The 13,740-nt window shown below is 39.5% G+C and overlaps 1 protein-coding gene across 8 annotated transcripts in view; it reads left to right on the top strand.

Annotated features, from left to right (window-relative positions):
* CNTN1 (contactin 1) overlaps positions 1-13,740 on the top strand; it is a 257,831-nt gene that overhangs the window by 123,077 nt on the left and 121,014 nt on the right. For 6 of the 8 annotated variants that reach the window (XM_017677253.3, XM_017677254.3, XM_073222415.1 and 3 more), the window contains 3 exons: positions 6,356-6,488; positions 7,853-7,885; positions 13,594-13,726. In XM_017677253.3, coding sequence (XP_017532742.2) covers positions 6,428-6,488; positions 7,853-7,885; positions 13,594-13,726 — 227 coding nt within the window. In that variant the 5' untranslated portion in view covers positions 6,356-6,427. The remainder of the gene's footprint in view (positions 1-6,355; positions 6,489-7,852; positions 7,886-13,593; positions 13,727-13,740) is intronic. The other 2 variants (XM_073222417.1, XM_073222418.1) reach the window with 1 other exon arrangement.

The following is a 13,740-nucleotide window of genomic DNA, read 5'->3' as shown; positions in this document are numbered from 1 at the left end:
TAGCTATGTGTCCTTGGGCAGTCCACGTGATCCCAGTATCTCAGTCCGCCTCTGAGTATCTCACAGAGCTTCGTTAGGATCGGATGGGATAACGGATAGATGGGTAACTCTTAAAACTTTTCACACAGGCATGTTACTGCCTCTCGACTGCCCGGTGTGTCCGAGGCTACCGTGTTCCTTGCAGCTCTCCGTTTGCTACCGGCTCCATCCGGTTCCTTTTACTGATCTGTCAGGGCCCGTCGGTTCTTCCTTGTGACCCCTCAGCTTCCCAGCTCCTCCTAATGCTCACTTTCATTTAATATCTGTCTGATATTTTGAGGAGCAGTTCTTGCCAAATGTAGCACTAGATTCAAAGTAGAATAAAATATGGCTTTGCCCTTGAGCGATGAAGTGATTGCTGTTAGTACACTGATGGGAAAAAGGTTGAGTGCAATGCCGTAATGTGTTCCAGCTTTAAATCTTGATAAAACAGCCCCTCTGTTCTTCATTGACTGAATCAGTCATTCTTAGAATTGCAAATAACCAAGAAACATTGCCTGATTTACTCATTATGATGACCTCCATTTTTGTAATTTAAAGTAAATTAAATTTACTTTAAATTTTGTAATTTAAAGTGAAATAATTGGGTAAGATTGGCACATGTCAGTTCCACGGGACGGATCGCTTGGAATCAGCAGGGTCTGCCTTCAGGCATTTCCTCAGATTTCAGGAGATACGTAACCACACATACATACATACACTCCTAAAATGTGGGACAAAATGTATGTAGGACTTTACCACCTGAAAGTGATGGATTCCTGAAACTACTCCCATGAATAAACATGACTGCCATCAATTTTGTATGACATCATGGACTTAAATTAGTCTTTGAAAAATATGTGCTATAAATATCACAAAGGAGTTCCACTATTTTTAAGTTCCTAGGCATATATTACATCATTTAAATAAGTGAGTAATTAATCATATGTCTAATTATCTAAAAATGGGAGCAGTCGGTTGTTTTATAAAATGCAGGCTGTCCTGTCAGCTCTCGATATCTATACCTTCGGAAAGCCGTCAGATGGGCTTTTCCCCTCAGCTGCCTCTCAGTCATTGTATTCACAGTCTGGTGGTATATTTACTGAAGTGTTTTGAAATATATTGCTCCTCTTTTTACGTATGCTTCCCACACAGTCCAGCGGCAGGCTGTTTCCGGGGCTAAGGCAGTTGCAATTTGAAGACCATCTTGCTCTACCTGCCAGCTAAGCAGTATATGACTGTTCTGAAAAATAAGGATACTGTTTATAATCATTTTCAGGAAACAGGGTGTTTCCTTGGATGAGTACTGTTATTCCCTGGTGTAGAACAGCACGTTCTTCAGACATTTTTACTAAATATATTTGATCATAGCATTAAGCTGCTAAAACATTGTTAATGACTGCAAGAAAACTGTTAAGCTGAGATACTAATTTGATGATAGAGTTTGAAGAAGTCGGTGTGAGGCTGGAGAAGAAGATCTAAAGTGTGCAGTTATTAAGCTAGAAGGAGTTATGTCACTTACATTTAAATTGTATTTAATAATCTGAAAATTAACCGGAGAGGTATAACATTGTTATGAAAATGCCTAATGGACATAGCATTTAAATATACAGTATCCCCTTTCTAAAAGAGGATTCATTTCTTTAAAGTTCAAAACTAGTTTTATTTCTGGAAAATTTCATATATTGCACTTTAATGTTTGACCTCTATTATGTACATGTGTCAGAGACCTTTTGCTCCCCACTGCCTGCCACGTAGCCGTCACACGTGTGATTTCGTGCTGTCCTGACCCTGGGAGGGAGGAACTTGACTTCCGCCTCACAGCCTGGGAATGACTGACACGTCAGGGAGATCACGTGGCTTGTGCAGCGGAGATGGGATTTCAGATGGAGTCTTAGGATGAACTGTCCCCGGGTTTTAAAATGTTAAGAGGAGGAGACATTAGTGCCCCTTCACATAGACGGATCTATGTTCAACTCCTGCAAGCTTCCTCTATTTCCTGGGAATAGAACTCGATAGCAAACGCTCTTCAGAACCAGAGAGCCGAATGAGCACCACCATCAGTAAAATTTCAGGTTAAATGTACTTTGTAATATGACCTTTCATGAGCTGCGTTGAGAATAGATCACGATAGATTCCTGATACCCCCCAAATCTTTTCTTTCTAAAATAGAGATGTGAGCATTTGATAATAGATATTAACATTTCATCTGTATTCCTAAGATCTTGTTCTCCATCGACGTAAATGATTGTTTAATCATCAGTTCACTGAAATATTAGTTGTATTGGTCTTGATGGAACACCCTTTCATTAAATACTAAATACTTTGCAAATAATGATTACTGGCTAAATTATATTATATTAAATATAATATGGCCTTATTGTAAAAATGTTGTGGTTTTAGTGTGTAAGAGATTTAGGAAAGGATGTTGAGAAAAGAAGTTGAATTCTCTCAGAAAGTAACGCAGTGCCGGAACATGTGAGGGGGAAGCAGGCTCTGGCCCCCTGGTGCTCTGTGATGATGTGGGGGTGCAGCGTGTGCGGTCCTTGGTGGGAGGCGCAGGCCGGGAGTAGAGAAGCTGCCGGGCTCTGAAGGCCAGCAGGTTCGGGGAGCCAGCGGCCCAGTGCGGCCTCAGGGACAGAGGGCCTTCTCAGTTCCTGTTTCTGGATCTTTCTGCCATCCACTTAGAGAGAAGTGAAGTGTCTTCTCCAATAACTGGCTTATTGTTGTCAGAGTTGTTTGCTTTCTTGCTCTGCCATGTCATTTGCTGCAGCCCTTTGCGGCGCCTGAGGCCGGGGGGCCTGGCTGGGCATTACTGAGTGGCGTGTCCCCGGGGAAGCAGACCGGGCTCAGCGTTGTCACCTCTCTTCAGCTGCACTGCTGAGGGGATGCGCTCAGGGAGTCACAAATGATGGGGTAACCATGGCACAACAGAGCAAATCACCAGCAGAAAACAAAAGTGTGAACAAGATGAGAAAGATGCTTTTATCCTGGAACAGCCAGAAACCCATTAAATGAAATAAATTACAGGCTGCCAGGGTGATGATTCACTGTCCTGGTGAAATACGCAATATTTTGGAGTGAAGGAAAATATAGCACAGTATGACACAGAGAGGCTCAAAACAAGGAAAAATCTTTTCCTTCTGGCTAGAGGGTGTGTATTCACATTGGAAGACAGAGACTTCCAATAGCCATCAGTAAAGTGTGTATTAAAATGTGCTTTAAAATATTGTTACTTAGCATCTCCTCTTCTGGAGTATATTGATAAGCAGCAAAACCCCAGTGAGAGGAATTCTTTATCAGCTATTGTCACATCCTGTACTTATTTTAAGATATTAAAGTTAAATTTCAGTTTGTTTATGGCAATGGCTTTGTACTTCAGTTATGGAATGGTCCATTCAGTCCCTCATTTATTCAATAACATGTATCAAGCCACTTCTATGTGGCCGGCATTAGAGAGGCATCAAGGGACAAGAGACGTGCTCCCCAGCCCAACAGGACTGTGGCCTAGTAGGATAATAAGTTGACACTTATCAAATGCTTTCAGAGTAAACATTTAGCAAGCACGGTCTGATGCAACTCCCATAACAGTCCTATGAAATAGGCATTCTTTCCGTATTTTACACATGAGGAAAACTAGGGTAAGAGGTTGAGTAACTCAGCCCAAGTTGCCAGCTGAAGAATGAATGGGGTGGGGTGGGCCTAATGCGGACACGATCCAGCTGACTTCCTCTGTTCTCGTTGAATTCACCTTGATTCTCATAAACCGTGGTGGTTATCCCAGAAGGAAATGTTACATAGCCTCCTAGACCTAGAAAGCTTTTTAATTTCTCTGAAGATATTTGCTCTGTGCAGACACATCTTGCCTGCTTGTCGGCCTGCCCTCTGTCTTTCCCAGATTACCTGTGAAGCTAAGGAGGTAAACAGACCCAAATCTCACGGCCATACTCCACCACAGTTAAAAATCTGCAGGGAACGCTCACAAGAATTGTTCTTCATTCTTTGCCTCTGTTTACTTGATTTCTTTTTTCCTTCCATCTGCTCAGTGCAGAAACATCTTTTGCTCTTAAAATGGAATATTTGTGAGAATTACTTAGTGTTCTCAAGCTATAACAGTTTATAAATAGGAAAATTAGAGTGATGTGAAATCCAGTAGTTACTCCCACATTAAACTGAAAATGCTTATAATCTGCACAGTGTTTACACATGTATCACTAAGTTAATCCTTACAAAAGGAATTGTTTGATTGACACGACAGTTTTGGCATAGTTTGCTCTTTCTACCGAATTCATCCTGATTACTGTGAATAACTCATGAGAGGAATTAGAAGCCAAAAGCCAAGATATCCTCACTGCATTTTTTGAGACAAGCTTTAGAAGATACGAACAATGTGTAGAAATTTTAATAACTTTTTCTATATTCAGATACTAATGATACCATATATCACCAAAATACAAAGGTAAAAGTCCTTCTGCAGATCATTTAATTGATTTCTCTGCCTCCAGAAGGAATTTTACTTCATTCATCATAAATTAATTTTGGCTTTTAAAAATTAACTGTTGAATATTTTTCCTAACTGCAGACACACCTTAGGTATTTCCTGTTGCTTATCGGACCCATTTCTGCAATGTTTTTCTAAGAACTCAAACTTCTTCTTAGAAATCAATGATTTTGCACTGGGGAATAATCTCTAAACCAAACAGGAAAAATTGGTTTATCCTGGCCTCCATAGTATTACTAAATATTTCTACTCGCCTCTGCAGATGCTAGGATTCTGGCAAATTGGGGGTAAATATGGTCTTTAAATCCACAATAATTAACAAAAAATTCCACATTTTTCTTTCACCTATCATTACAATGCAAGAAATCAGGGCCATTTTGTTTTTGCTGTTTAAGCAATTGTTTAAATATGTTATATATTGAACATTTCACATTAGGTGTCTTCCTTTTAGAACTGCTCTCCTTCTCTATCTTAATTTATATTTTGCCTCCAACTCTATGTCATGAGACTTTTCCGTGTTATTATATATTCTTTGAATGCATGGTTTAATGCCTTTCAAAGTTGAAACTTCTATTTGGTCCCAATTGAAGGCGTTTCTTTTTAATGCCCTGGGACATGTTGCTCTCAAGACATTACGTAAGAAGTGGTTGGGTTCTGAAGTCACCAAATGACTCATATTTTACAGCACGATACTGCACCCTAGTGCCCTGCCGACTGTAGTCAGGCCGATTCTCATCACGGTGCCTTTTACAATATAATCAAAATTGCATTTTGGTTAAAATGGTTATTTTCAAGTTTAATCGCATATAGGTCCAAACAGCTATTCCACTGCATTGACTCGTGTACACGTCTGTGTTCCCATTGACCTGCACACTTCTTAAGGGCAAGCAAACGGTGTCTTTCTTCTTGATTCTCTCACCTGTATGCTTGGCCACAGAGGTAGATCTACCACGAAGATCATGGTGAGGGTGGAGAGTAAATCGCGGGGCAGTTCCCTCACCTGAAGTCATCCCCAGGCAAAGGCTCACCCATATGATCACATGGCCATACTTTTTGGAAAAATTTATAAAAACAAGATATTTTTATTGGACTACTGCATAGTTTTGTGGCTTAGTTTACATTAGTAATTATGTCTTCTTGTCCTTAAAGATGGATGTCCAGCTTTTAAAGACCTGGCCCCACAAAACCCAGATTTTTCCCTTGCTGCTGTGTAAGGAGCAATTAATTACTTACTTTTTGTTGAATGATTAGATGAAAGAAGTGAAGGAGAAGAGGGATGAATATATTATTGGTATATTTTAACATTTAAAAATTAGCATTTCTGGCAAAAATTTTCCATAAACCACCAACAGTTAATGCTAACACATCACCCTTGCATAATGTCTGTGAGTTTACAAAGCTCTTACACATGCATATCTTTAATTGAATCTTTTACCAGCCCTTCAGTTAAATGTGGTCTTCACTTAAAATGATCAAATGGAAATGTTTACAACTGTGTTCTTTGTAGAAAATGTATTATTATACTCAATTGTTAGACTTAAAAGCTAAAGCACACCAACTGAGTAACTCGTTCACATTCGTAACAGCATCAGTCCTCGGAGGCAGCTGATGGCCCTCGGAGGGCAGATGTGGCACCTCATACAACATGGCGTTTACGGAAGTGTTTAAATAAACTAAAACTTATTCTACAGACAAGAAACTTAAAATAAAACAGGATTGTTGATGTTGACCACAAATGATGAGCACTTGCCCTTCCTTCTTTCCTTTTCCTGTGCTTCTTGCCTTTTCTGGTCTTTTTTCTTTTCTTTCTTTTCATCTCTTCTTTTCCTGATGTAGGTGTTTAACATTAACTGCTATAAAGCTAAAGCTTTTTTTGGAAAATTGAACCTAACCTGTACTGCACACAAGATGAAAATGTGGTTGCCGGTCAGTCACCTTGTGATAATATCTTTTACAACCTGTCTGTCAGGTAAGAAACACCCTTTGCATATTCTCCATGAATTATGTCAATGTAATCAACATGTATGTTCACTTTATTAAATATATTAGAATGAAGTTAGAATGAATACTTTATTTTGACACCTGGGTCAGATAAGTAAATTAATAAATATTAAAGTTAACCCTATTTTCTTTTTCTTTTTACTTTCAATTAAAATTTCATTAGATTTACTCAATCTGAAGTAATTGTGTGCTGGTAAAGTTTAAAATCTTGATCTTTGGGGGAAAAAAATCCCTGCTGTGTAACATTTGTAAATTCCTGGGGAGTAAATGTTACTGCTATGGCCAATCTTGACAAATTTAAATCATTTAATGTGCTGTTGCAAAAGTACATAACAACTCACCATTATATAGTATTTTCACCATATAGATACACAAGGCTTAAGTGACCTCAATGGCATAAATGAAAGTAAAATGTAGTAAAATAATTAGAAAGTAATGGGTTTTAAACATTTGTTTCCTTTTTTCTTTCTATATTACTTAATATAATTTAATTTTTCTTACTAGCTGGTCAGTCTTATGAAAAACATTTTTAAAGCAATCTGCAATATGCATAAGGACATTATAATGACAAAGCAGTTTTGAAACCGCTCAAGTTTCAGGACAGATACTGTATCTCTCTCTTTCAAAGACAAATATGAAGTATCCAGAAATACTTCTTACAAGGAGAGCTGCGTTGTGTTTTTATCTGAAAGCAGCGTGTTTTCTAACCATCAAATTTTTGTAATACTTTAAACTCAATTACCTTAACCCAGTAAGTACTTGCTGAATTGCTATTAAGTTCCAGACATAGAGGGATCTCATTCCTTCATCTGTCAATCACCATTGATTCTTTAGTGATGAACTTGATGGACATCTTGTTATTACTAAGGAAATAAAAATGCTGTTTTATTTTGAGGAGTAATTTTTATTATGATGACTTCAGAATCCCCCCCAAAATTTATCAGTACTTAATAATTTTAATAACATTTATATGACCATAGTAATTATACATACACATAATTGCATACATGTTTATACATATACTATGCAAATATAATAAACTTTTTTATGGTAGGTTATCATGGCTGTCTTGGTTTTATGAATAAGATAAACAATAATCTTATTAGTACTGAAAATTCATGCTACTTCTATTGACCACAAGTGTTAGTGCTATAGCTATAATATGCAAAGATAAGAAATAAATATCTGCAGAAATGGGTTTTGTCAACCTTAATAATAAAGGACTAGGGTTCTAATTTCATGAACTAGTAGCTCAGGTACTTGAGTAATGTCTTCAAACCACAACTTGAATTGCTGTTTTGGAATTAAAATGGTTTCTTCTTTCATTTTTAGAGTTCACCTGGCACAGAAGGTATGGCCATGGAGGTAGGTTGATGAAAGACACAATTTAAAAGTAGCTTTTCTCAAATGACTCATAGTTCGTCTCTGCTTTAGATTATTAACTCTCTAAACTTAAAGGCAAGTGGTTAATGTTAGATCACTTGGAAATTTTGTAAGATGATTTATGTGGGGTCAAAAGACAAATTGTTTGATTGCCAACATGAATGAACGAATACAGCACAAATATCCTGTTAGAAGATTGTAGCAGGTGGAAAACATTCCATGTGGCTTGTGATTTTTCTTGCATGCTCTGTAACAATCCTATGCCCGTAAATTTTAAAGCAGTATTTTAAATAATATAAACACCTAACTAATTTTTGGAAGCTTCTTATCTTTTGGTGAGAAAGAAGACTAGACTGTGGAACCTGGAAATTCTGTTTATTTAAGAGTCCAAAGATGTTGCAAATGTTATTGTTTGTGTGTTACTGAATGTAAGTGATTCTGCTTAGTTGTTGAAGTAGAATAGTTTTTGCCAGAAAGAGAGGCAGCTTGGTACACTGGAAAAAATAGAGTCTAATGTGAGACCCACCTGGATTCGCATGTTCAGTCTGGTTTTTGCAGGCCGTGTGATCTTGTGAAAATTATGCAACTTCTATGAGCCTCGACTTACCAATACGTAAAAATCACGGCGTTCTTATGACATAGCCGATGCTCGATGAACATAGTAAGACTGGAAAAAGTTACGAAAGCCACTGCATAGCGGTAGGAGAAGGAAGAACTGGGAAGAATTGCTGAGCATCCAGTGCCAGCTTGCGTGCCAAGCCAAGGATATTCGTGCTGGAGCCTGTCAGAGCTTCTGCTTGTAGGTGGCTGTGAGGACTCGGGGAAAGGAAAACCTTAGCCTGAATTCCACCAAAGCCATTTCTCTTTCTATCTTGTGAGTCAGGAATCTCTACATGTACGCCATGTAAAATCATTAAGATTTTGACCTCAAGAACCTTACCATATACCTGGGAATGAGATAAGTAGGTAACAAATATATAAGAACAATATAATGTGCACTTTAAAAGATTCACTATGAAGAATTAAGGAATGGCCAGTGATGAGGGTAGGTGGTAAGAGAAGGGAGCCTTGAAGTATTTCAGTGTTAGCAATGGAGCTAATTCTAAGTAGAGGGTGTGAAAGAAATGGAAGTGCAGAGATAGGGAAATACAGGCTGTGTAAGGTCAGTATTAATCCAAGTATTTCGAAGAACAACTTGTTCTGCAAGATGTTTGTAGGAATTATTTTAAAAAGGACTTCATTGTCAAATAAATTGGGACAGCCTAGTTCACTGAAGTTCAGCAGTTTATTATGAGCTTTAATAACAACAGAAACGCTGTCTCACAGTTCTGGAGGCTAGAAGTCCATGACCAAAGTGCTGTCAAGGCCATGCGCCCTCTGAAGCCTGCAGAAGCTCCCTCTTGCCTCTTCTGGCGGCACCAGACATCCCTGGGCTTGTGGTAGCATAAGTCTTACCATCTGCCTCCATGTCCACGTGGCCTTATCCCTATGTCCCTTCACGTGATCTCCCTCTGTGCATGCCAGTCCCTGTGTCCAAATTTACCCCGTTTAAGGAGAGATTTTTAACTTGATTACTGCTATAAAGACCTTGTTCCTAAATATGGTCCCATTCTGATGTGCCAGGGGTCAGGAGTTTGACCCATCTTTCTGTGGGGGCACAATTCAACCCATAACATTACCCTAAATAAAAAGTACCATGAATTCCTGAGGAGGAAAGAGATACAAAATATCCACATGCTCCCAAGTTCATTTGATCATCCAGCTAATAGGCATTAAGGAAAAACAAAACACCACCACCTTCTCTATGCTGACTGGTCACAATTTAAATCCGTAACTACTCATTTCAAGCTGACAGCTGGTACTGCCCAGCAGACACACTCAGTCTCCCCAGTGAATTCATTTTCTCACTGTCCCTAGGACATGTCATAGTTGCTTCTTGCCCATCCTGACTTGCTGCTCATGACTCTGCTCCCTATTGCACGGAGACGTCGGAGGCAATCAGAGGAGACGTCCACAAACTCATCCTACCGCCTTTACCCTCCTCCTACATCTGTGCTCAGATACCCTGTCTTCCTGCTCATGTCACGGGTGATCTTAGGTGCCAAGCCCTGCCCGTGCACCCTGGGTCCTAATCCCATTCGGTCCGTTTAAGTTCATCGCTCCAGAAATTGTCCCTGTGTTTCCTCATCGCCTGCTTCTCGCTCTCAGCTCGATCATCTCTGTCAGTGGACAGACACTCGGTAGTGATTTCTCTCATTTAAAAAGATCGTCCCTTTGCTGACCTCACACCCTGTAGCTAGGCTCCCTTACTTTTCTTTTCAGAGCTATTCCTTCGCACCCACACACAGAAGCATGCTTGCTCTCTTTAATTCTCCAACCCATCATTTCTTTTGAACCTACTATGGAAAGACTTTCACAGCACCGTTTGGCCAGCACTACCGTGTCCATGGCACCGGTGTACACACGTTAACTCGTTGGTCAGCTTTGACCTGCTGGACGCAGAGGTATTCCATATAGCCTGACATCATCTACAGGTGAAGAGGGTTTTTTTTTTTCTTTGTATCTTTGGGTTTTTTAAAAACAAGAAGACCTTTCCCAGATATCTTTCAGTAGATCTCCGAACACCTCAATGTCCAGAGCCGGTAACACGTTTACCACCAGTCCTCTCATAGGAGGGAGTGATACAATGGCATTGATCCTAGACAGTCTACACTGCAGAGTCCTGGGGTGGCGGGCTTGATCCTCTAGCGAATCTGAGCTTGGTCGTCAGTGTAGGAAGCGGGGGCAGGCACTGGTCAGGCAGCTAGCAATGTCTGCTACATTGCTTAGGTGAGCTGAAATTGAGATTTTTTTCCCCCCTCACTTGTAAATAAAAGAGTTCTCTCCAGTATGTCATCTTGCATGTGCAAAACTCTTTTAGCTATTACCTTACATCGCTCTTCATAGCCTATGTGACTAGCTTTTTAAATGAAATATATGCTTGATGTAAATGTTCAGATATTTAATTAATAATTAAATATTGGAGAGTAAATATCTGTTTAGAGGCTTTTCTCAATCAAGGTCTGCTTTTACCTTACTTTCATTAAAAAAGAATGTAGCTATTTCAGGTCCAATGTTCACCTAGGCTAATCTAAAACAAAAATAATTCTCTCTTTACTTCCTTTGTTATTCAGTGAGAAAAACCTATAAAGAAATAAAATAGCAAGAAAGTCCAGTGCTGATCGGTAGTTTTCTGTTTAAATACACATAGAATTGCATCGGACATTCATTTCTTCTTTAATCTTATGCTCTTGTCCATTGGTAATAATATTAATGGCATAATCATGCTTGTCCTATAAATACAGTGTATTTAGAAGATATTTATGAGCTTTAAACTCCTCTAAGTAGTATTTATTTTTGCTAAATATTTAGTCTATTTAAATTTTTAAAAACTGCTTGAGAATTTCACTCTAAAATCATTACTTATCGGGGGTAGAGTTGACATAGAAGTGATCCTGCCTTGAAGAAGAGAATATAAATATATTGGTCAAATTACCCTTTTCTGCTGGTCTTCTTCGGCATTTTCATGTGAATTGGGAAGAAACAGCAGTCTCTGAATCAGCAGGTGTTTCTAAATCACTTCAGTCAGAAAAGCTGTGCAAATGGGAACGACTCACCAAGAGCTGATGAATTTCTCCATGTGGGAAGAAAAACAGCATATGATTTTTATCATCGATAAACACACGGCCATTTATTTCAGAGATGGAGAATCTCGACTCCACATCCAAGCAAATGTCTCTAGTAGCTGTCAGGGATTTGGAATCCATTCCTCACTTTCTCTGGTGTCCTGTTACATCCTGTAAGGCCAATAAATATTTGGCATCATCAGGAGAATTATTAAAAGTGAAGCAGAGAACGTCACGTGCATTTGCAGTTTTACAACCTCAAGAAGTGTATGTGGGTCTAGACACAGCTCAGAGTAGAACTTTCAAATTCGTTAGCAGAGGCTTCTGTGAACCCCTCACACCCGAGATGGTACCTGTGGTTGCAGTAGACCCAGGGGGCCCAGGGCACACACTCCTTTCCTTTCTTTTTTAAATATAGATACAATCATCACCATGTAGAACAAATGGCAGCGTGAAACAACAGCTAGAAAAGTGCATTTCTGGGGCTAAATCTCAGTTCCTCTGAGAAGAGTGAATAAAACTTGGCCTCTGGCTTTTAGAAGCTTTAGGAGTTGATGTACATATATGAATATACATATGTATGTTGTCTATGTGTATGTTTATACATATACAAAAGATAAGGTAGATGCATAATACAATAATAAAAATTAAATTTTGAAAGGATTGGCAAATTTAGGATAATGTTGGAAAAACCAGGATTTACTGATTTTTCAAGCCAAGTACACGAGTGTCTTATGTGCATTGTCTGAAAATAATTCTTGAACTATCTAATGAGGTGGGCTTTATTATTATCCCTGTTTTATAAGGGGTGATAGTGAGGCTTGGAGAGTTTAAATAATTTTTCCAAAGGCTCTGTGAACAGTAGTGAGGCAAGGTTTAAATGACGTCATGAAATTAATCATAAAGGGAAGCTGAAGCAAAGCTCTCACCTTCAGGGCTGACGTCGGAGCAGACACAGCGCCTGCATGACATGGCCTTAAACTCTCTTTTAACAAGTAAATTGGGCGAGTGAACCATAGCCTTGATCTAGGAGAGACAGTCTAATGATCCCATGTAAGAACATTCCACTTTTCTAGCCACACATCTCAGCGTTCATTCCGTCAGGCACACGGCTGTTTTCTGTGCTCTGTGAATGGCACACCTTGATGCCATGTGACTGATTCTCACCTCCTGCTGTCAGGTGTCACTCTTCCCTTCCAGAGAGGATAGCTGCCATGAACAGCTGCTTCCCACTGTGGGTATGTTTGTGATGGACTTTAAACCAGCTGCTCAGAGCTCTTATCCACACGCTTCGTTTATTAGACTGTTCTGTGTTACTGAGTACCGATGTCGGTTGCATGTTTAGAAAAAAAAAATAGACAAGAACCAGTTCAGGAAAGAGACCAATTTCCCCAGAAAAATGTAGGAATTCATCCATTCTCTTGTTCAGCAATCATTAAGCACCTCTTGTGTTCCAGAGTGCTAGACAGCCAGCTAGGAGGGTGGTGTGTAGAGATTAGGGACGTAGCCACCTTTCCCCAAGCATTTGCTGTGTCATGGAGCAGAGAATTGCCATCAGGAGTCACCCCATGCGAGTAAGTCACATAAGCTGTAGAGGAAGTTATGCGCACAAAGGAGGACCATCTGAAGCTAAGAGGTGAGAAGTGGCTTCCCAAGGGACTGACTCTGGTGAAGTCATGAAAGACCAAACAGATTTTGATAGGAGGAGAAAAGCGATCTGGTGACAACGGAAGGAGGAAAACTGTGTGCAGAGGCTCGAGGCGTGAAAGCGTGGCTTGTCTGAGGAAATGCAAGTCAGTGAACAGGCCGGGTGCTTCAGGAAGAATAATAAGAGACAGGCAGGAAAGAAATTTGTGTTAAGAACCTGAATATCGTGCTCAGAATTATAGGGACACGTATCTTTTTTTTGAATGAAAATGGAGATTCTGTGTTTCTGACATATCTTTGAGAACTTTTTTTTATAATGTATCCAGATTTTTTCACTTATAAAGCAGCACTATATTAAAAATTATATTTTTCTTGTAGTTTCAGAGGAAGATAAAGGATTTGGACCGATCTTTGAAGAGCAGCCGATTAATACCATTTACCCAGAGGAATCGCCTGAAGGGAAAGTGTCGCTGAACTGCAGGGCCCGAGGCAGCCCTCTCCCAGCTCACAAGTAATGTACCGCCT

This window comes from Manis javanica, chromosome 15 (genome assembly GCF_040802235.1).
Source record: "Manis javanica isolate MJ-LG chromosome 15, MJ_LKY, whole genome shotgun sequence".
NCBI lineage: Eukaryota > Metazoa > Chordata > Mammalia > Pholidota > Manidae > Manis > Manis javanica.
Note: the sequence above shows the minus strand (reverse complement) of the source record. Positions and strands in the feature narration are given on the sequence as shown.